Here is a 23,190-nt window from a genome sequence, read left to right as displayed (position 1 = left end):
CCCCACTTCAGCGCCATGGAATGCGATGGCGCCGTTCCTGCCTGTTATGAAGGGATAATAATTAATTAAAATACTTATTAAATACTCCTCACCATGGGTTGTACTTGGAGGTGGCAGCGGGGTGGGGGGGGACAAACCCGGCTCGCTCCGGCCCAAGCGGGTCCCTCGGCTTCGTCAAGGTCGTTTTTAATGAGCTCGTTTGCAAACTCAGTGCAGCAGCAGAGGCTGGGGCGGGTGGATCGGTGAGGGGGTGCTGAAATAAAAGAGGGGGGGTCTTGTCCACCAAAATATCCCCAGCATGGAGTCCCCCATCCCCGGGGGACCGCGGGGGGAGCAGGAGGAACAGAAGGTGCTGGTGTCAGAGAAGAGCTGGAGACCCTGTCCCCGCGCCCGGAGGAGGCTCCAAGGTGAGACCCCCACCCAAGCGAGGGGACTTTGGGGGTGTAGGGGTGTTCGGGGGGCTCACCACCCCATTTCCACCCCCCCAGGGTGTCTGGAGGGGGTGAAGCGGCTCCTTTTCCGTGTCGGGGAGGACTGGTATTTCCTCTTCATCCTGGGGAGCCTCATGGCCACCATCAGCTTCGTCATGGACATCCTCGTCTTCAGGCTCTACGAGGGTAAACGGGGGGGTTTCACCTGGCGTTTGGGGGTTCACCAAGGATAGGAGGGGGTCTTTTTTGGCAGGGGGGGTCCATCTCCTCTCCTGATGCTTCCTCCCCAGCCCACCGGTGGCTTTACCAAGAGCTCGGTGATATCTTGGTGCTCAAGTACCTCTCGTGGACCATGTACCCCGTGGCACTGACCACCTTCTCCACTGGCTTCTCCCAGAGCATCACCCCCCACTCGGGAGGTGAGCCAGCTACACCCCAACCTCCTCAGCTCCCCAACACTCCCCCCTCTTTTAGGAGACCCCTAAAATTTAGACACCTCACCTTTTTTGCCAGGTTCTGGGATCCCGGAGCTCAAGACCATCCTGACGGGCGTTGTGCTGGAGGACTACCTGGCCATCCAGAATTTCGGAGCCAAGGTGGTGGGGCTGACCTGCACTCTGATGGCCGGCAGCACCGTTTTCCTTGGCAAAGTGGTGAGGGATCCCCCCCCACAACCCAATTCCCAGTTCTGGCCAGTTTTGGGGTGGTGGGGGGCGGCCGCTCAGCGCCACATCCCCCCCAGGGTCCCTTTGTCCACCTCTCCGCCATGGCCGCGGCCTATTTGGGGAAGATGCGGACCGTGGTGACAAAGGATTATGAGGTAGGGGTGCTGTCCCCCAAAAAATTAGGAGGGGGAATTCCCCTTCCCCCCCAAATTAAGGGGAATTTTATTTACCCCCTCAAAAACCAAAAAATTGGGGTTATGGCAGAACAAGTTCAAGCAGAACGAGATGCTGGTGGCAGCACAAGCCGTCGGGGTGGCCACGGTTTTCGGGGCGCCCATCAGCGGTGAGAACCCCCCCCATCCCACCTTGTGGACCCCTAAGTCCCCCTCCTAGAGACCCCCCCGCCCTATTTTTCCAGGGGTGCTTTTCAGCATCGAGGTGATGTCGTCCCACTTTGCCGTGCGGGATTACTGGCGCGGCTTCTTCGCCGCGACCTGCGGCGCCTTCATGTTCCGGCTCCTCGCCGTCTTCAACAGCGAGCAAGGCAAGGCAGGGCGGGGGGCGCTCCCTTTCCCCCTAATGGGGGGAGCTTGGGGCATTTTTGGGGTGCCCAACCCCAAAACCACCAACTCATCCCTCTTTCCTCCTCCAGAAACCATTGCTGCGATTTTTAAGAGCAACATCACGATTGATTTCCCTTTCCACCTGACGGAGACGTTCTTTTTTGTGATTTTGGGGTAATTAATGTAGCTCTGCCCGTACCCCTGCCTGCACCCCTGCCCGTACCCCTGCCTGCACCCCTGCCCGTACCCCTGCCTGCACCCATCCTGTCCCCACAGGGTCATTTGCGGGGTGCTGGGCTGCGCGTACCTCTTCTGCCAGCGCTGGCTGCTGGCCGCCGTCAAGCACAACCGGCTCACGGGCAAGCTGCTGGCCACCGAGTCCGTACCGGGCATCCGTCTGTCTGTCTGCACCCTGCGTGTCCATGCCGTGCACCCTGCGTGTCTGTGTGTCCACCTTGGGCAGCCTGTGCATCAATCGCATGCACCCGTGTGTCTGTGCCGTGCACCCTGCGCCTCCACCCTGTGCACCCTGGGTGTCCATCTGTCCCCCCATGCACCCCAGGTGTCCATCTGTCCTATCCACGCACCCTACACATCCACCCTGTGCACCCTGGGTGTCCATATGTCCCCCCTGTCACACACCCTGGGCATCCCTGTGTCCCCCCCATGCACCCTGAGTGTCCGTGTGTCCCCCTATGCACCCTGGACATCCGTCTGTCCCCCCCGCATACACCCTGTACATCTCCATGTCCGCCCCATGCACCCTGGGTGTCCGTCTGTCCACTCCACGCACCCTACACATCCATCCTGTTAACCCTGAGTGTCCGTATGTCCCCCACACACACCCTGGGCATCCCAGTGTCTCCCCCCCACCCCTCCCATCCACCTCGCCCATCCTGGGTCTTTGTATGTCCCCCCACGCACCTCATCTATCCCTCTGTCCCTGCATCCCCTCCCAATCCGTCCGTCTGTCTGTCCCCGCGCCCCCCAGCGCTGCCTCTCCCCCTCCAGCAAACCCATCTACACAGCACTGGTGGTTCTGCTCCTGGCGTCCATCACCTTCCCCCCCGGGCTGGGACAGCTGATGGCTTCCCGGGTGAGTTTAGGGGGGGACACAGGGACCAGGGCCCCCCCCCCAGCCATCGCAGCGGGTGCTCAGGGTATCTGTCCATCTGTCTGTCCATCCGTCTGTCCGTCCCAGCTCAGCATGAAGGAGTATCTCATCTCTCTCTTCGACAACCGCACGTGGGGTGCGCTGGTCCCCAACGCCTCCGCTTTCCCCCCACCTCGCGTGGAGCCGGGGGCGCTGTGGCAGGAGTGGTGTCACCCCTCGGCCACCATCTTCGGCACCTTGGCCTTCTTCCTGCTGATGAAGGTAGCCAAGCCCTGCCCATCCCCAAATCCCTGTGTGTCCCCCACCCCTGAGATGGTGTCCCCAAGGGGGTGACCCCAACCCCTTCCCTGTGCTCCCCCCCGCCAGTTCTGGATGCTGATCCTGGCCACCACGCTGCCCCTACCCGCTGGATACTTCATGCCCATCTTCATCTATGGTGAATTGGGGGACTGCTGGCTGGGGGGGGCAACCAGCCCTGGGGGGGAGCCAAGGGGAGCATCCAGCCCTGGGTGGGGGGTGCAGGGGGACAAACAGCTTTGGGGAGGGCAGCCAGCTCGGGGGGGAGAGGTATGGGGGCATCTCACCTCGCGGGGGACATCCAGCTCTTGAGGGCTATAGGGGGATCATCCAGCCTGGGGGTGGTGCATCTAGCTCTGGGGGGGCTATGGGGGGTCATCCAGCTCGGGGGGCTATGGGGGGTCATTCAGCCTTTGGGGGTGACATCCAAGTCTGGGAGGGATATAGGGGGCAGCCAGCCCTGCGCAGGGACATCCAGGTCTAGTGGGGGCTATAGGGGGGTCATCCAGCCCTTGGAGTGGGGGACACAGCGGGGCAGCGGTTCCATCCAGCCTTGCGGGATGCACAGCTTGTTGGGGTGGTTAAGAGGTTCTGTCCAGCCCTGGGGGGGGTCACATCCATCTCCAAGTGGGGTTCAGGGGTCCTATCCAGCCCTGGGTGGGGGGGCATGCAGGTCTAGTGGGGGCTATAGGGGGGTCATCTAGCCGTGGGGGGGCACAAGGGGGGTCATCCAGCCCTTGGAGTGGGGCCCTGGGGGGGGTTTACATCTAGTTGGGGGGGTAGTTAAGAGGTCCTATCCAGCCCTGGGTGGGGGGGTCACATCCATCTCCAAGTGGGGTTCAGGGGTTCTATCCAGCCCTGGTGGGGGGTTACACCCACTGTGGGGGTGGGGGCACAGTGGGGTGGTCACCTCCAGCTGCACCATTTTTTTCGGGGGGGGCGGGGGCACTGCTGGGGGTCTCCCCATCTCCCCCCCCCCCCCCAATTTCAGGAGCTGCCATCGGGCGCTTGGTGGGGGAGACGGTGGCCCTGCTGTTCCCCCATGGGCTGCATTCGGAGGAGGGCCTGTACCCCATTATCCCCGTTGGCTACGCGCTGGCTGGTGAGTGGGTGGGGGGCACCCATGGGTGGGGGGACGGGACACCCACCACCCCAACACTAACATGGAGGGAGGGTTTGTCCCCGCCAGGTGCTGCCGCCTTCTCGGGCTCGGTGACACACACCATCTCCACAGCCCTGCTGGTCTGCGAGGCCACCGGCCACCTGGGCCACCTCCTGCCCGTGGTGCTGGCCGTGCTGGTGGCCAACGCCATCACCCAGAAGCACCAGCCCTCCTTCTACGACGGCACCATCATCGTCAAGAAGCTGCCCTACCTGCCCCGCATCCGCAGCCGGCACATGGCGTGAGCCCCCCTCACCCCCAAAAAACCCCCACATTTTGGGGTGATTTGCTGCAAAATGATGGAAATTTGGGGGTTTTTCTAACTCACCAGTTCCTACCGAGTGGTGGTGGAGGAGTTCATGGAGCGCCGGGTGGTGGCCTTGGCCAGGGGTGGTGGCTTCCAGGAGGTGTTGGTGGCCTTGGATGCGTCCACCGATGCCGAGTACCCCGTGGTGGAGAGCGCAGGTGGGGTGTTGGGGTGCAGAGGGGTCACTGTGACCAGCAGGGACATGTCACCAAGGTTGTCCCCGTCCTCCAGGGTCACCCATGCTGGTGGGCACCGTCAGCAGAGCCCAGCTGGTCACCTTCCTGCAGAGCCACAAGCATCCCCAGGCACCCCCAGGGGAGAAGGTAAATTGGGAAGGTGGGGGGGAAGCGAGCACCGCACCACACCCAAAGAAGTTGCTTTTCCACCCCAAAATTAACGTGTCACCTTCCTCAAGCTGGCCACCGCGGGGACACTTGGGGACAGCTGCACCATTGAGCCCATCATGCTCCAGCTCTCACCGTGGACCTCCCTGCACCAGGTTTGGGGGGACACACACATGTCCTGATGGGTCCAGGAGCCACCAAACCCCCCAGCTTAACAAGGGGACGCGGTGGGGGTGGCTCTCTCCCCATGTGTCCCTGTTGTCACCTCCCCAAGGCCCATCACCTCTTTGAGATGCTGAAGCTGCAGCGCATCTTCGTCACCCGGTCCGGGGAGCTGGTGGGAGCCGTCAGCCGGGTGGAGGTGACAGGGGGGGCATGGGGGGGACAACGGGGTGACAAGGGGGGGGACAAGACCCCACCATCCCTCCTCTGTCCCCCCACAGCTGCGCAGAGCCATCGAGGAGCTTGCCAACCCCAAGTGAGGACTTTTGGGGACCCCAGGGATGTCACCCACAGAAAGAGGGGGTGGTCCTGACCCGCCCCAGGTGAGGCGGGACCCCACGCAATGGGAGAACCCAGGCGTCCGGGCTGCGGGAGGGGGCGCGCAGAGCGTGCTCTGGCATTAAACATGTCCTCAGTGCTTCCTCCTCATCATCATCCTCCTCCTCCTCTTCCTCCATAGGGTCCAATTTGGGGAGTCGTGTCCCCCCCTTGCAACGCTCAAAACCCCCCAAATCACCCCCAAACTGCACCCAGCCCCCAAGTACCCTAGTCTCAGTACCCTCCCCTGCCATGGCCATAATTATTGCTGCATAATTACCCTTAATTATTGCAATTAAGAAGGCGAGGGGGTATTTTGCAACCCCAAAATCTTGGGGAAAATTGGGGGCTGAGCCCCCAGGTCTTTGAAAACCCTAAACTGGGGTGCAGCATTTTTTTGGCAGGGGGAGGTGGAAGCAGAGGGTGCGGCGGGCGCTAACGAAGTCATAATTAAGCCCGCGGGGTAATTAAGCACGGCGGGGCAGGTTGGGTGAGGCGGGCATGCCCGGGCACAGCCGGGGGGAAGTGGGGTCAGAGCTGGGGAGACACCCCAAATATGGGATGGGTGCTATGGGGCGGGGGAAAGAGCACCCATGGGTGCTGCCCCCCCTCCCTGGGGATTAGGGCAGGAGTTTCACCCAAACCACACCAGGAACTGGGGGGGGACACCCCAAAGTCGCCGTGCCTCAGTTTCCCCATCGCCCTCATCCTGGTGCTGCCCAAATCCAGGGTGTCCCCCCGCACTCCTCAGACTTTAAGCTGGGGTTTAGACCGGCCAACTGGTTACCCCCGAATGCCCCGAAATAGGGTGAAAACGCCCCAAAATAGGGTGAAACCCACCCAAACGGGGGCTGTTGCAGCAAGATGCTGATCCCGCCTTAACCCTCCCCATGCTTTTTAAATGATTTTGGGCAAAAAAAGCCCCTTTTTTCTGGCCTTTTTGCAGCCGGTTATTTGCAGGCACCGGGCAGCCGGCCCTGTGGTTGGGGTTTGATTTTAGGGAGGGTGGGAGAGGAAAAAAGCCCAAATTCCTCATGGGTATCATGAAGGAGAAGAGGCCTCGGATGGGAAACGCTCCCTAAAAGACCTTTAAAATATATATATATATATATTTAAAAATAAAACACTTTAAAAACCTCCAAACTTACCCCCGCTTAAAAATACCACCTTAAAAAATACTGATTTGAACAGCCCCCTTAAAACAAACCACCTTAAAAAATACAGAGTTAAACAGCCCCCTTAAAAAAGCCACCTTAAAAAATACAACTTCAAACACCCCCCATAAAACAAACTCTTAAATACCCCTAAACTCCTTTAAGAAAATACATTAAACCCCTAAAAACTCCTCTAAAACGTCTTAAAACTCCTTTAAAACCTCTTAAACTCCTTTAAAGTGCCTCAAAACATCTTGAAAACCCTTCAAAACCCCCTTAAAACCCCCTAATCCCCCTTAAAACCAGGGGGACCCCCCACAATCCCTTTTTGCCACCCCCCCCAATGTCTTCAAGTCATAGGAAATGACAATTATATAGAAAAAAAAGCACATTTTTATTTCAATCAAAACCCCACCAAAATGCCCCAAACCCCTGAAAATCTGTGAAAATAAAGGGGAGGGGGGGGGGATTAAAAATATCTGGGGTTTGATTTCCCCCCCTTTTCTTCTGTCCCGAATCGGACCCGACTTTCACTTCCTCGCAATAAATATACAAAAATAGAATAAATTAGGTGAAAAAATAAAGGGGAAAGGGAACACTGGGAGATCTGCACTAAAAAGGGGGAAAAACCACCCAAAAACCTGCAGGGAGAGGAATAAATAGGGAGGGATAAAGCAAAAAAAAGGCAGTTTTGGGGCTGAGCCCCTTTGTTTTGTCTTGAAATGTGGTAAAAACAATAGGAAACCCCCCCTAAAACTTCCCCCCCCCCCGCCCCGGCCCAAAAATGAGCTTGAAATTTAATGTTCATAATTATTTTTTTAAGGGGGGGGGAATGGGGGTGAGTCTTTTATCCCCAACCGCGGGGATAATATTAATAAAAATACTATTAAAAAAGCCTTAATAATAATAGAAATAATAAATAAACCCCTCGGGAAGGAGGGGGGGTCTTCATGGGTTGGTTTGTTCGGGGTCACAGGGGGACCCCCCCGGCGGCCGCCTGTTCCTGCAGCCCCAGCAGACTGTACGCGATGCGCTTCTGGTGCCCCGGCAAGCGCACCCCGATCTTCTTGATGTCGCTGCAAACCAAGGAGAAACCCCAATAAATCCGGCGTTTTGGGGTGGGAAGAGGATGAAAAGGGTCCTGGGGAGGGCAGGACCAGGTTTTGGGGGGTTCTGGGAGGGGTTTGTCCTGTCTTTGGGGACAATGATGCTGGGGTCGCATGAGTGTTTCCATTCCCAGGATGGCCCTGTCCCTGTGGGGGCTGGGGGGGGACAGCAAAGGGACAGGATGGGGACACCCAGGGGACCCACTGTGGGACGGCATGGGGATATCAAGGGGACACCATGGGGACAGGATGGGGACACCATTGGGATAGGATGGGACACCAAAGGGACAGGATGGGGATGTGAAGGGGACACCATGGGGACAGTATGGAGACACCAAAGGGACAGGATGGGGACACACCATGGGACAGTATGGGGATATCAAGGGGACACCAAAGGGACAGGATGGGGACACACCATGGGACAGTATGGGGATATCAAGGGGATACCACGGGGACAGGATGGGGACACCAAAGGGACAGGATGGGGACACACCAGGAGACAGGATGAGGATGTGAAGGGGACACCATGGGGACAGCATGGAGATACCAAAGGGACAGGATGGGGACACACCATGGGACAGTATGGGGGTATCAAGGGGACACCAAAGGGACGGGATGGGGACACACCATGGGACAGTATGGGGATATCAAGGGGACACCATGGGGACAGTATGGAGACACCATGGGGACAGGATGGGGACACCAAAGGGACACACCATGAGATAGTATGAGAATATCAAGGGGAGACCACGGGGACACCACAGGGAAACCGTGGGGAGGGTATGAGGATGCCAAAGGGACAGGATGGGGACACACCAGGAGACATATGGGGATATCACGGGGACACTGTGGGGACATCACAGGGACACCATGGGGACAGGATAGGGACACCCAGGGGACACACTTTGGGACAGCATGGGGATATCAAGGGGACACCACGGGGACACCATGGAAGATACACCATAGAGACATCATTGGGACACCATAGGGACACTATGAGGATATCACAGGGACACCATGGGGATACCACTGGGACACCATGTGGACACCATGGAGACACCACAGGGACACCATGGAGACACCACAGGGACACCATGGAGACACCATGAGGCCACTTACTCGCTGGTCATCTGCAGGACCTTCTCGATGGTGCTGTAGCCTGAGGCCATGAAGTGCTGGGTGTACTGGGGCATGCGGATGGACTCGAGCCACTCGGGCACCGAGCGGAACGGGACGCCCTCCGAGCCACTGGTGCTGGGCAGGCGGATGGACACCCTGGGGACACGGGGGGTGAGACAGCGGCCAGGATGGGACAGGAACGGGGGGCGTGAGAAGAGACGCGGAGATGGAAGGATGCGGGAGGTGGAAGGATGCGGGAGATTGCGTAGAAGTGGGAGGACACAAAAAAAATGGTGTGGAAATGGAAGGATGCAGGAAATTATGCAAAAATGGAAGGATGCAAAAAATGATGCAGAAATGGAAAGGTGCAAAAGTTAATGGAAAAACAGGAGGATGCAAAAAACAATGCAAAAAAAATTGTGGGAACAGAAAGATGCAAAATGCGATGCAAAAATGGAAGGGTGCAAAAAATGATACAGGAATGGAAAGATGCAAAAAGTGATGTGGGAATGGAAAGATGAAAAAATGATGCAGAAATAGAAGGATACAAAAAGTAATGCAAAAATGGAAAGATGCAAAAAGCAATGCAAAGGTGCGAAGATGTGAAGGTGCAAAGGTGCACACAAGAGTGCAAACTGTCCCCCTTCTCCCGTCTCTCTCCGTCACTCACCGGGGGTCAAAATCCGCCAGCGCCTTGAGGGACTCGGGGGCGCGGATCAGCTTGTCCAGGATGCTGACGATGTCGGCGAATTTGGGGCGCCGGGCACGGTCCTGCTGCCAGCACTGCAGCATCAGCTGGTAGATGGCGGAGGGACAGTCCAGGGGGGCGGGGAGGCGGAAACCCTCGTTGATGGCCTTCATCACCTACCAGGAGGAGGAGGAGGTTGGGTGGTGAGCCCCCAAAAGTTCTCCGTTTGCAAGGAAATGCCCCCAAAAGTGAGTGGTGGAAGAGGATGGCCGCTCACCTCGTGGTTGGAGAGCTCCCAGTAAGGTCGCTCGCCGTAGGACATCACCTCCCACATGACGATGCCGTAGCTCCAGACGTCGCTGGCCGAGGTGAACTTGCGGTAGGAGATGGCTTCGGGTGCCGTCCAACGGATGGGAATCTTCCCCCCCTACGGCAACACTGGGGTCAACCCCATGCCCCAAAAAAAGCCTCCACTGTGGTCAACCACCCCACCTTGGTCAACAACTCTACTTTGGTCAACCATCCCACCATGGTCAATGACCCCAAGTGTGGTCAACGACCCCAGTGTGGTGAACCATCCCACCTTGGTCAACCATCTCACCGTGGTCAATGACCCCAGCGTGGTCAACCATCCCACCTTGGTTAACGACCCCAGTGTGGTCAGTCATCCCACCTTGGTCAACCATCTCAGCGTGGTCAATGACCCCCGTGTGGTCAACCATCCCACCCTGGTCAACCATCCCACCTTGGTCAATGACCCCAGCGTGGTCAACCATCCCACCTTGGTTAACGACCCCAGTGTGGTCAGTCATCCCACCTTGGTCAACCATCTCAGCGTGGTCAACAACCCCAGCGTGATCAATCATCCCACCTTGGTCAATCACCCCAGCGTGATCAACCATCCCAGTGTGGTCAACCATCCCACCTTGGTGACACTTACGCTGGTGGTGTAGGTGGCATCAGGGTCGTCTTCCAACACCCTGGAGAGCCCAAAATCGGACACTTTGCAGACCAAGTTGCTATTGACCAAGATGTTGCGGGCGGCGAGGTCGCGGTGGACGTAATTCATGTTGGCCAAGTACTTCATGCCAGCAGCGATGCCCCGCAGCATCCCCACCAGCTGGATGACGCCAAATTCCCCTTCTTTTTCCTGTGAAAAAGGTAGAATTTGGGCTCAGATCCTCTTGTGGTGGGTTTTGGTGGTTCCACCAGCGGGGGGGGGGACGCTGTCACCGCGTGTCACCCACCTGAAGGAATTTATCCAGCGCGCCATTCTCCATGTACTCTGTGATGATCATGAAGGGCTTGTCTGGAGAGAAAAGAAGAACCAAAATGAGTCAAAACCACCCAAAACTCCCCCCAAAACAACCACCTCCCCAAATACCCCAAAAAACCCACCCCAAAACCCTCCAAAAACAGCCCAAGGCCCCCCAAACCCTTCCAGAAACCTAAACCTCAAAAGAAGAAAAAAAACACAAAACAAAAACCCCAAATCCCCAAAACCCAAAATAACTCCCCAAAATCCAACCTCCCCCAAACACCCCCTCATTGTTGCTCAAAACACGTTATTTTCTACAGCCTTTTTTGGGGTGTTTTGCAGGGAAATTGTGGGGTTGTTTTGGTTTTGGGGGGCTCACACTCACATTTGGAGACGACCCCCTCCAGGCGGATGATGTTGTGGTGGCAGAACTGGCCCATGATGGTGGCTTCGCTCAAAAAGTCCACCCGCTGCTTCTCCGTGTAGCCCACCTTCAACGTCTTGATGGCCACCGGCACCTCCTTCTTCCCCCGCTTCAGGGTGCCCTTGTAGACCTCCCCAAATTCACCTGGAGATGGGGTGGGACGTTAACCCCCCCCATCTTTCTCCAATTTTGGGGTGTCTTTGGGGTGATGAAGTTAGCCAAGGACCTACCAGCGCCGATGACCTTCTGGCGGGTGATGAAGGATGGTGGGATCTCAGTGGTGAACTTGAGCATGGCTTGGTTGGGGTCTTCATAGGTGTGGGGGTCAACATAGGTCTTGAGGGGCTTCAGCTGGTCTGTGGGGTGGCATGGGGTGGGGTCAGCAACCACGTCACCCCCCACCCATCCTCATTGACGACTCAACCATCCCTGTTGACCCAGCCATCCCTATTGATCCAAGTCATCCCATTGCTCACCTGACTTGGAGAAGTAGACGTCCTCAGCAGACTGGCGTGGCCGTGACCTCCTCCTCCTGCGGTAAAACAGTGGTTTGCCCCCAAAATTCACCCCTCGTCCATCTTTGGTGGCAAAATAATGGTATTTTGAGGGTTTTGGGATGTTTTTTTATCTCCTTACCGCCGGAGGACATAGACGAGAGCGGCCAAGAGGAGAAGGACGAAGATGACGCCAACGACGGAGCCGCCAATGACGGCGGTGGATGCCATGGCCTCGGCGCCTGTGGGGACAACCCGGCGTGGGTTTGGGGTGATCCCTGCACCCCCTGGGCACCCGCCACCCCAAAATCTGTCCCGCCTTGGTCCTCACCCTCGGGCAGGGTCTCGAACTCGTGCTGGGGGCTGTAGGCCCCGTGGCCATCCTGGGTCAGTGCCTGGACACGCACCACGTAGGTGGTGGCAGGGGACAGCTTGGGGAGGGTGACGGAGGTGCCCTCGCAGCGCAGCACTGAGTAGCTGTTCTCGTCCACCTGGGGACAGGGGTGGGGTGACATGGGTGAAGGTGACATGGATGGAGGTGACACGGATGGGGCTAATGATGGAGGTGACATGGATAGAGGTGACATGGATGCAGGCAAGGATGGAAATGACACATGGATGGGGGTAAGAATGGAGGTGACACATGGATGGAGGGGGTGACACGGATGGAGGGGGTGACACGGATGGAGGGGGTGACACGGATGGAGGGGGTGACACGGATGGAGGGGGTGACACGGATGGAGGGGGTGACACGGATGGGGCCAGTGATGGAGGTGACATGGATTGAGGGGACATGTAGGATGGAGGTGACAAATGGATGGGGTCAAGGATGGAGGTGACATAGATGGATGGGTGACATGGATGGGAGAAAGGATGGAGGTGACGTGGATGGAGGGGTGACATGGGTGGAGGTGACATGTGGACAGAGGTGATACATGGGATGGGGTCAAGGATGGAGGTGACATGGATGGAAGTGAAACGGATGGAGGTAAAGATGGAGGTGACATGGACGGAGGGGTGGCATGGATGGGGCTAAGGATGGAGGGGACACGGGACCGACCTTCTTGCTGTAGGTGACCTCGTACTTCCAGACCCGGCTCTGCTGCCGCGGTGGCACCGTCCAGGACAGCACCAAGCTGGTGGCCGTCCGGCCGTCCAGGCTCACCGATGTCACCCGGGGCGGCTCTGCGTGGGGACAGGGACATCACCGAGGTGTCCCCAGGGGGGGCAGGAAAGCCGTGGGAGATGCCGGTGGCCCCTTACCCGTCTGGTTGACACTGATGGTGACGGTGGCCGCGCTGCGGTGCTGGCTGTAGGGTGACACCCCGTTCCGTGCTTCCACGCTGAAGGTGTAGTTGACGTGTGGCTCCAGGTCGGTGACAGTCACCCCCGTCCCCGTCAGCCCCCGGGGGGGCTGCGAATAGCGCACCCCCCCATCACAGGGCCGGCACTCCCCGCTCTCCGGCCAGCACTGCTCGCAGGTGACAACGTAGGTGACATCCTCACGGCCACCCGGGTCGGCGGGGGGCGACCAGCGCAGCTGCACCGTGGCCCCCAGCCCCACGGCGGTGACACCCTGGGGGGGCGAGGGGGGACCTGGGAGGGGACAGAGAGCACAGAGTGGGGTGAGCGGGGAGGTGGCCACGCTGTGCCTCAGTTTCCCCACCCCATCGTGCTTGTTTCCCCCCCAAAAAATGTCACTTACGTGTGCAGGGGTCGCTGGCGGGGTCATCGGGGGCGCGGAAGAAGCCGTCCTGGCAGGGACAGGAGGCGGCGGCAGCCGGGGGGGGCAGCGTGTTGGGGGGACAGGGCTGGCAGTCATCTGGGGACACCCCCGCCTTGAAGGAGCCGGGGGGACAAGCTGCGGTGGGGGGGACACAATGACATCAGTGAGACCCCAAAACCCCCTGTGCCACCCGCAGCATCCACAATGCACAGGGGGTGGGGAGCATCACCCCCCCAAGCACCCAGAGTGGGGATTTTGGGGTGTTTTGCCTTATTTTGCAGCTTCTTGATAAAGAAGAATAATAATCGGGACCCCCCTAAGCCCCCCACCTCCTGGCTGAGCCCTGACACTCTCACTCCACCAGTGACACCCAATTTCAAGCATCCAAAATGAGCCATTTTGGGGCCAAAACCTCATTCCTCTGACTCAGCCTGTGGATATTTTGGGTATTCCACCTTATTTTGCAGCATCTATTATTATTGGGACCCCCCCAAGCCCACCTTCCTCCCAGCTGAGCCCTGACACACTCACTGCACTGGTGATGCTCAATATGGAGGATCCAGGATGGGGAATTTTGGGGCAAATTCCTTTAAATCAACCTGTGCATTTTTGCTTATTTCCCCATATTTTGCAGCATCTATTATTACTGGGATCGCCCCCCCGCCCCCAGCTGAGCCCTGACACACTCACTCCTTTAGTGACACCCAATTTTGAGCATCCAAAATAAGCAATTTTGGGACCAACACCTTATTCCTCTGACCCAGACTGAGGATTTCAGGGTATTTCACCTTATTTTGCAGTATCTGTTATTATTGGGATCCCCCCCTTCTCCCAGCTGAGCCCTGACACACTCACTGCACTGGGGATGCTCAAGGATGGGGATCCAGGATGGGGAATTTTGGAGCAAATTCCTCTGACCCAGACTGAGGATTTTAGGTTATTTCACCTTATTTTCCAGCCTTTATCATTACTGGGATCCCCCCATTCTCCCGGCTGAGCCCTGACACACTCGCTCCACCAGTGACGCGCAATTTCGAGCATCCAAACAGAGCAATTTTGGGGTCAATCCCCCATTTCCCCACCTCCCCCAGGACGCATTGAGCCGGCCCATCCTCACCCCACCCCAAATACAAATCCCGCCCCCCAAGGCCTCACCTTGGCAGGTGTCCCCCAGGCGCTGGTGGCCGGCGCGGCACAGGCACTGCCCGATGGGCACCAGCCACTCGCCGTCGGCGTTGCAGTGCAGGGCGGGCGCCTCCGGGGCCACCGCGTCCTCCACGCACGTCCCCCGCACCTCGGCCAGCGTCTGCGAGTCGGCGCCGGCCACCGTTTGGGGAAAACGGGCCATTCCCCGCACCACCGCGGGGCAGCGCTTGTAATACACCCGCACGGACACCAGCGCCACGCAGGCTCCCAAGTCCTGGAACGCCAAGTAGAAGCCTTTGCGCCGCAGCGGCCCCACCGAGCGCACCTCCACGTTGAGCTTCACGTTGCGGGTGGCGAAATCGTCCTGGACGGTGATTTCGTCCGGGGCGATGGTGTCAATTTTTTGGAATTGCCTCTTCTGGAAGTTGGTGCCGTAATCCACGTCGGATTCGGCGTAGTAGAGGTTGAAGGTCTCCTTACAGGAGCCGCCGCCGGCCGTGGGGAAGCTGTTGCAGTCGCGGACGGTGAACTGGAGCTCGATGAAGATGCGTTGGGCCACCCCGCGGTAGATCCAGTTGGTGCGGAGCCAGTTGTCCTGCTCGCCCTCCAGCACATTGCACACCGAGTAGATGTAGATCAAGGAGTCGTTCAGGACGTTCTGGAGAAGGTCCCACTGTCCCCAGCCCCGAGAGAGAGAAATGGGGGTCACAATGGGGAAACTGAGGCACGGTGAGTGGTGCCTCTGGTCCCCGTGAATGGATTTGGCCCCATCCACATGGATGGTCCTGTCTTCAACTCATGGGTGTCCCTGTCCCCATGGAGGTTCTCAACGCAATGAATGTCCCCAACTCCATTTCCAAGGTTGTCCCCATGCCCATGGAGGTTCCCAATCCCATTCTCATGGGTGTCCCTCTCCCCATGGAGGTTCCCAACCCAATGAAAGTGCTCAACTCCTTGGATGTCCCCAGCTTCACTGCAAAGGTGTCCCCGTCCCCATGAAGGTTCCCATGACCATCCCCAGATCACCAGCCCCCTCCCCACGAGGTCACCAACCCCATCCCCATGGGTGTTCCTGTCCCCATGCAGGTCCTCACTCAACCCCAATGGAGGTTCCCATCCCAATGAATGTCCCCAGTTTCATCCCCATGGGTGTCCCATCCCCATGGAGGTCCCCATCCTCATCCCCAAGGATGTCACCATCCCCATCGAGATCACCAACCCCATCCTAGTGAAGGTCTCTCTCGCCATTCCCATCCCCATGGGTGTCCCTGTCCCCCTCCTCATGGATGTCCCCATCCTCATCCCCATCCTCATGGAGGTCCCCATGCCCATGGATGCCCTTGTCCCCATCCCCTTGGAGCTCCCCATGGAGTTCCCCATCTTCAGAGATGTCCCCATCCCCGGTGTGGGCCCGGACGCCTGGATCCCCAGGTGCTCACCCCTCTGCCGTAGGGCTGGGTGAGCCAGCCCAGTTCCCCATGCGCCTTGGCGAAGTCCAGCAGCACCACTGTGGGGAGAAGAGAGGAGAGGGGCGTCAGTGGGGCAGGCACGAAGCCTGGGAGATGCCACCAAGACCCACAGATGGCCCCAGCAACCTGTAGGTGCCACCAATACAACCAGATGCTTCTGGGACCCATGGATGTCCCTAGGACTCAGGGATGTGTCTGGGACCCATGGATGTCCCCAGGACTCAGGGATGTGTCTGGGACCCATGGATGTCCCCCCAGGACCCATGGATGTGTCTGGGACCCATGGATGGCCCTGGACCCATGGACATTCCCCAGCACATGGCAGGTGCTACCAACACACCCAGATGCCTCTTGGACCCATCTATGGGTCCTCAGGACTCAGGGATGTCCCTAAGGACCCACAGAAGTCATCCAGTAGCCACAGATGTCCCCCAGCATCCATGGATGGTCCTAGGGACCCACAGATGTCCCCCAGGAGTCACAGATGTCCCTGGGACCCACGGATGTCCCCCAGGACCCATGGATGTCCCCAATACATACCCCCAGATGCACCCACTCCCCATGGACATCCCCACAACTCACGGATGTTCCCAGGACCTACAAACACCCCTGGGACCCATAGATGTCCTTTGGAGCCATAGACCCCTTCAGGACCCACAGATGTCCCCCAGGACCTCCAAACACCTCCAGGACCCACAGACATCCCTCAGGACCCATGGACGTCCCCCAGGACCTCCAAACACCTCCAGGACCCACAGACATCCCTTGGACCCACAGACATCGCTCAGGACCCATGGACGTCCCCCAGGACCTCCAAACACCTCCAGGATCCACAGACATCCCTTGGACCCATAGATGCCCGCAGACCCAACAGATCCCCCTGTGGCTCCCGAGCAGCCCCCAGCAGAGGGGACACTGAGGCACAGTCGGTGCCGTGGCGCGCAGCCCTGCCGTGACACGCCGTGACATGCTGTGACATGCCGGCCCCAGGGCGGCGGCCGGATCCAGCGCCGGGGAGAGGAAGAGGAGAGGAAGAGGAGGCCGCCGAAGGCCGGCAGGGAAGCGCTGACGGGTGCCCCCCCCACCCGGTGAATCACCCCCCAGGAATGTGCCCGGACGCCTGGGTTCACGCGGCGGGACGGGTCCCAATGGAGCTGGGGAGTTTTAAGGACAGATCCCCCTACTCTGCTGAGAACGGGTGAACTCCTGACATGTCCCAAGAGGGTGACGTCTGAAGGGGAACCCCAAGAATGCGGCTGGGGGGGCACATGTGGGTCAGTGTCCCCCCCGTCCCGTGCCGGGGGCAGGAAGGATGCAGGTGACATCCCGGCTTTCCTGCGGCTGGAATTCCCCCCCCCCAACCTCCGGAGAGCGGAAAGCGGCGGGAGGCGGCGCCTGAACTGAGCTGGGGGGTTCTCTGCGGGGTGTCCCCCCAACCCCATTGTGTCCCTGTCCCCCCAACCCCATTGTGTCCCCCCCGGGGCTGTGGTGGGGCTGAGTCAGGGGAGAAACCCGGCGCTGTGGCTGTTGAGTCAAGGGGTGCAGCACCCAAGGGCGCACCCACGCCCGGGGCCACCGCCGCTGTTGGCACCTCCGCTGGCATCGCCATCGGCATCTGCGCCCCCTCTGCCACCATCATCATCATCACCACCATCAACATGTCAATGGCCACCAGCATCTCCATCAACAGCTCCATCACCACCACGGCCATCACTATTGGACAACTCCACCACCATGGCCATCACCACCACCACCTCCATCGCCATCGTTACATCGGCCATCACAATCAACATCTCCATCACCATCACCACCACCACGGCCATCATCGCCACCACGGCCATCATCGCCACCACCTTGGCCATCACCATGACTTTCTGCACCTGCAGCCCCTTCGCCATCCACATCTCCTTGACCATCTCCACCTGCAGCCCCCCCACCAACCCCATGCCCACCTGCAGCCCCCACACCATTGCTGTCACCGTCCCCGTCTGCATCGGCGCTGCTGTTGCCATCCCATCATCATCGTCACCACCACACTCCACATCTGCATCCCTGTCCCATCCCAACCCCATCCTAATCTTAATCCAAATCCCCAAATTAATCCAATCCCTTGGGGATACCCCAAATCTCAGGGGGCGGGTGGTGCCCCCTCCACCCAGCACCCCCAACATTCCCCCCAATTTCACGCTTTCCAACCCACGGGAAGCAAAACCCCCTCAAACTCCATCCCTGCACCCCCCAAAAACACAACCCCCCTCCCCCAAAAAACCACCTTGCTCTCCCAACACTTTCCCCTTCTCTGCACTTTTTCAACCCAAAAATCCCGATAACCCCCAAAATCCCTCCCAGGAACTGGCACCTCAAACCCTGCACCACGCTGGGGTCCCAGCACTTCAAGAACCCCCTCATTTTAGGGCTTTTTACCCCATTTTAAATCATTTTAGGGAGGTATTTCCCACCCCAAACCACCTCGCAGCCTCCGATTTATTTGCATCCCAGGCCGGATCCTTCCATATTTAATTATTAAACCTTTCAGCCGGAGGTTTTAAAAACCTCAGTTTGTCAAAAATCACATCTATGCTTTCAAAAAAGTGACTTTTGCCCTTATTTTTTGCCCAAAAACCCCTTCAAACGAGCCCAAGCCGGGCCGGGAACGGCTGCGAGGCGGAGGCCGAGAGGCTGCGTGTTTTTCCCAGCGATTTTGGGGTTTTCCTGACATTGTTTTGCAGTCTCGGGGCCGGATCCTGCCCGGCCCAGCGCCGCCCATGGGAAACTCTCCATTTTCGGGTGATTTTCCTCTATTTTCGGGTCGTTTTTTGGTTCACCCCCTCCGCTTTAACCCCCGGCGGAGGTTTCGGGGGCGCCGGGATCCGGCCCCGCTCCGCGCGTCCGACACTTCGCATGGGAAAAGTTGCCCAAAACTCTTAGTTCTCCCCTCATTTTAAGCCTTTCCCCCCAACTTTAGCTCCCCCCACACACTTCACCTCCCCCATCTTACCCCCTCCCCCCTATTTTGGCTTTTTTCCCCCCATTTTACTTTGTTCCCCCCCGCTTTTAATTCCCTTTTCCCTCCTCTTTTTAACTTTTCCCCTCTTCCTTTTAACTTCCTCCCCCTCATTTTACCTTTTCCCCCCCCAAAACGCGCCCCAGCAGGTGGCGACTCCCCCCCGCACCCATGGCCGCCCCTTTTTCTTTAGGGGGGCACCCCCTCATCACCATTTCCTTGGGGGGCTCCCCCAGCGCCCCCCACAACCTCCCAGCCGCCAAAACCGCTCGAACTTACCCCAAAACCACCGCACCCCTTTGGGTGCGCACCCATCGCACCCCCCCGCACACAGCACCCTAATAACCGAGTTTTGGGGTGCACCCCCCCCCCCAAAGTGGGACTCACCTTCCTCGGCTGCCAGGGGGGTGAGGGCGGTGAGGAAGAGGAGGGTGAAGGCCGGGGGGGTGCCCGCCATGGTGGGGCGGGGGGGGGAGGTTTTTGGGGTGTTTTCTTGGGGTGCACCCCACAACCGGCAGCACCCAGCGCTGTGGGGTGTGTGGGGCTGAGCACCCCGCTCCTGTTCATTCATGTCCCGGTGACGTCAGGCGGCCACGCCCGCTCTTAAAGGGACAGGAAGGCGCTCCCAGTATCCACCCGTATGGGACTGGGAGGGCCCGAGAGTGAGGGTGGGAAGTGAGAAGATTGGAGGGGGGAGCGGGGTTTGGGACCCTCTCATGGGGGTGCACATCCCGGGGGGGCGGGTTTTGGTGGGGGGCGTGTAGCTGCTCCCAGTGCTCACCAGTATGAGACTGGGAGGGCCCGAGTCTGAGGATGGGGAGGGAATAGATTCGGGCGGTGGGAAAGATCTGGGAGGGGAGCACACCCGTGGGGGGGGGTCGGTTTGCGTGGGGGGGTCCATAGCACCGTGTCCCCCCCAAAAAAAAAGGTCCGGCCCCGAAGGGGTTAAACCCACCTGCTCCCTCCCCTTTCATTCATGAAGCGGCGTGGGAAGGGACGGGGGGGGCGCCAGCCAATGGCGGCAGGGGGCGTGGCCAGCGGCTACTACCGGCTCCTCCCCCCCGCCCACCGGTTGGATACGGGGGGATTGGGGGAGGTACCGGGGGGGCTGGTTTGGGGGCGCGATGTCCGACCCCTTTTCCCACGTGCGGAAAAGGCCGGACCCAAATCAGCTTCTTTTCGGCTTAAAAATAATGCGGTTTTTCCAGCCTGGGGGGGCCTGGATCGGCCCCAGAACCCCAGATCCCCCCGCACCCCAAATCCCAGCACCCACATCCCCATGACCCTGCAGAACCCCAAATCCTGCAGCTACAGCACCCCAAAACCCCAGCACCTCAAAACCCCCAATTCCTCAACACCCCAAATTCCCCAGCACTCCATAGGACCCCCCCCCAAATCCCGTAGCATCTGCAGCACTCCAAATTCCCCAGCACTCTGCAGGATGCCCCAGCACCCCAAATCCCCCCAAATCCTGGAACATTCCCCCAGCACCCCAAATCTGCAGCATCCCTATCCCCATGATCCTGCAGCACCCCAAATCACCAACCCCCTAAAATCCCCCACCCCCTGCACCCTAAATCCCCAGAACTCCCAAAATCCCCCACCCCAGCACCCCAAATCCTCCTCCATCACCACAAAGCCCCCCAAATCTGCCAGCACCCCAAATCACCATCACCCCCAGCATCCCAAATCCCCCCAAATCCTGGAACATTCCCCCAGCACCCCATATCCCCCAGCACCCCAAATCACCATCCCCCCATAGATCCCCCACCCCCCCGCTCCCCAAACTCCCCCAAATCCCCAGAACCCCAAATCACCATCACCCTCCAAATCCCCAACCCCAAGCACCCCAAATCCCCCACCACCCTAAATCCCCATCACCCCAAATCCCCCAGCACCCCAAATCAGCCATGCCACGACACCCAGGGATCATTTTGCTGTAAAAACATAGATTTTGCTCAAAAGCCCCCCCAAAACCCACCCTGTAAAAGGGGGTTCAGGCCGGGGGGGACCCCTCGTCCCCCGAGGTGACACCAGCAGCGATTTGGTCGCGACGCCAGAGCTGCTCGACCAGCGCGTCCAGGATCGGGGCGACCCGCGCCACCCCCCCCCGACCCCCCCCGACCCCCCGGGCCCCCGCCCGCAGCACCCGCAGCCCCCGCGTCCCCTCAAATGCCACCACGTCCCCTTCGGTCACATCCGCCTGCGGGGACAGGTCGAATCTGGGTTGGGGAGGGGGACACAGGGTTAAGGGAAACACCGACACCCCGAAAAATCCCCCCCAAATGCCCTAAAAATAAGCGGGAGCTGCAGATCCATCGGTGTGATGAGGTGTGTGTGTTCTCAGCCTACCGAGCAGTGTGAAATATGGGGGTGCAAGCCAGATTTTGGAGGGACACATGTGGTCTAGGGAGACACCAACACCCCCGAAAAATCCTCCTCGGGGGGGGTAAAAACACCTTAAAAATCAACAGGAGCTGCAAATCCATTGGTGTAATGAAGTGTGAATGTTCTCAGCCTATTGAGCGGTGTGAAATATGGGGGTGCAAGCCGGATTCTGGGGGGACACATGTGGTTTGGGGACAGACCAACACCCCAAATAATCTCCGTGGTGGGGGGGAAAGAACCCCTAAAAATAAGGGGAGTTGCCAATTCATCCGTGTAACAATGTGTGTGTGTTCTCAACTACCAAGCGTGAAACACGGGGGTGCAAAGATGTTAATGGGGGGACACAGACCCCCCTAAACACCCCCCCTAAAAGGATACTTGGTGCCGACCACCACCCTAACGAGCTTCTCTTCGTCAGGGCCCAGCACGCGGCTCATCAGCGCCGGCAGCTCCTCGAAGGACGAGCGGTCGGTGAAGGAGAAGAGGAAGAGGACGGCGTCCGCCTCCTCCTTACAAGCCTGGGGGGGTCACCAGAATCACAGGGGGGGGTCTAATGTGTGTGTCCCCCCCACTTACATCGTCCCCCTTCAACTCACGGGCAGCAAGTAATCAAATTTTTTCAGGGCTCCGTCGCCGCAATCCCAAAAATGGAGCTGGAAGATGACGGGGTGGGCGCTGCTCCGTGGCTTGGCCGGCCAGAACACCGTGGTGGTTTCGATCCCTGGGGGGACACACGGGGACTGTCACCCCGCCCGGGGACACGGGGGTGCGGTGTGTGTCCCCCCCGTGACCTACCCAGTGTCTCGTGGTGGCCGGAGGGCACGGGGGTCCCCGCCAGCGAGGCCACCAAGGCGGTTTTGCCGACGCCGCTCTTGCCGGTAACGAAGAGTTTGTAGGTGACGATGGGGACAACCAAGGCGGGGGGCAGCACCGGGCGCTCCAGCAGACCTGGGGGGGGTAAAGTGAGTTTTCTGGGGGGTGACACCCCATTTTTTTGGTTTATTTTTTGGGGGGGTGATGCTCACCGAACACTCTGCGCTGGTTCTTGTGCAGGATGGAGTCCAGGTAAGGGCGGGCGGGGGGGGACAGGAGCCAGCCCGGCTCCAGCACTGGGTCCCCCCGCTCCGCCATGAGCCCCCCGAAACCTGGGGGTGCAGGGAACAGCCCCCCCACCCACCTGCCCCCGTGGGGTCACTGCACCCCGCAGCTTGGGGGAGCTGGGTGACCCCCCCAGCCCAGGGTCCCTGCACCCCCTTGGGGGGCCAGTGTGACCCCATGGGGTCCCTGACACCCCCATGGGGTCCCTGTGCCCCCCCCCCATGGTGTCCTTGAACCCCCTCACCATGAGGTCTCTGCCCTCCCTCCCCCGGGGTCCCCGAGCTACCCTACGGGGTCCCCGCACCCCCTATGGGGTCCCTGACCCCTCCATGGGGTCTCTGCCCCCCCATAAGGTCCTTGACCCCCGCCATGGGGTCTCTTCCCCCACCATGGGGTCCTTGACCCCCCCATGGGGTCCCTGACCGCCCCCGCAATCAGGTCTCTGTCCCCCTCCCCCCCCGTCCCAGCATCCTCCCATGATGACCCTGACCCCTCCCCCGCGGTCCTTGAAACCTCTCCCATGGAGTCCCTGCACCCCAAACCCTGCAAAGGGGATGAGACCCTCCCCCATCCCCCCCCAAACCATGGGGTCCCCCCCCTTTTTCCCCTGCGGCCCCTTTAAGGCGGCCCCGCCGCCTCACCTGCGGCCGCTTCCGGGTCGGGTGACGTCAACGAGGGGGCGTGGTCTCATAT

The 23,190-nt window shown here is 59.3% G+C and overlaps 3 protein-coding genes across 4 annotated transcripts; 1 reads left to right on the top strand and 2 right to left on the bottom strand.

The window, feature by feature from the left end:
- Window positions 1-201: 201 nt before the first annotated feature.
- LOC136111166 (chloride channel protein ClC-Kb-like) lies at window positions 202-5,535 on the top strand. 2 transcript variants are annotated; one of them, XM_065855121.2, is made up of 19 exons: window positions 202-407; window positions 489-617; window positions 722-850; window positions 945-1,084; window positions 1,174-1,251; window positions 1,361-1,439; window positions 1,515-1,640; window positions 1,749-1,833; window positions 1,936-2,037; window positions 2,671-2,755; window positions 2,861-3,034; window positions 3,140-3,209; window positions 4,062-4,172; window positions 4,260-4,473; window positions 4,564-4,697; window positions 4,771-4,862; window positions 4,955-5,038; window positions 5,158-5,244; window positions 5,327-5,535. In XM_065855121.2, exons 1-19 carry the CDS (start codon window positions 299-301, stop codon window positions 5,363-5,365), a joined length of 2,067 nt encoding a protein of 688 aa, XP_065711193.2. In that variant the 5' UTR covers window positions 202-298; the 3' UTR covers window positions 5,366-5,535. The 2 variants fall into 2 exon arrangements, with proteins under 2 accessions (XP_065711193.2, XP_065711194.2); XM_065855122.2 differs by lacking the exon at window positions 1,936-2,037 and having other exon boundaries at window positions 203-407.
- Window positions 5,536-6,956: 1,421 nt separating this feature from the next.
- EPHA2 (EPH receptor A2) lies at window positions 6,957-20,256 on the bottom strand. The gene is made up of 17 exons (XM_065855054.2): window positions 19,399-20,256; window positions 15,978-16,045; window positions 14,548-15,211; window positions 13,372-13,527; window positions 12,930-13,262; window positions 12,727-12,851; window positions 11,998-12,157; window positions 11,809-11,908; window positions 11,649-11,704; window positions 11,403-11,528; window positions 11,134-11,316; window positions 10,738-10,799; window positions 10,431-10,640; window positions 9,768-9,917; window positions 9,473-9,666; window positions 8,803-8,958; window positions 6,957-7,653 (listed from the first exon to the last, which is right to left on the bottom strand). The coding sequence occupies exons 1-17, from the start codon at window positions 19,580-19,582 to the stop codon at window positions 7,548-7,550; spliced, it is 3,033 nt and encodes a 1,010-aa protein (XP_065711126.2). The 5' UTR covers window positions 19,583-20,256; the 3' UTR covers window positions 6,957-7,547.
- Window positions 20,257-20,940: 684 nt separating this feature from the next.
- Window positions 20,941-23,190, bottom strand: CPLANE2 (ciliogenesis and planar polarity effector complex subunit 2). Its single transcript, XM_065855055.2, has 6 exons — window positions 23,139-23,190; window positions 22,425-22,576; window positions 22,195-22,347; window positions 21,996-22,120; window positions 21,778-21,917; window positions 20,941-21,233 (listed from the first exon to the last, which is right to left on the bottom strand). The coding sequence occupies exons 1-6, from the start codon at window positions 23,186-23,188 to the stop codon at window positions 21,008-21,010; spliced, it is 846 nt and encodes a 281-aa protein (XP_065711127.2). The 5' UTR covers window positions 23,189-23,190; the 3' UTR covers window positions 20,941-21,007.

Source organism: Patagioenas fasciata, chromosome 23, assembly GCF_037038585.1.
Source record: "Patagioenas fasciata isolate bPatFas1 chromosome 23, bPatFas1.hap1, whole genome shotgun sequence".
Taxonomy (NCBI): domain Eukaryota; kingdom Metazoa; phylum Chordata; class Aves; order Columbiformes; family Columbidae; genus Patagioenas; species Patagioenas fasciata.
Note: the sequence above shows the minus strand (reverse complement) of the source record. Positions and strands in the feature narration are given on the sequence as shown.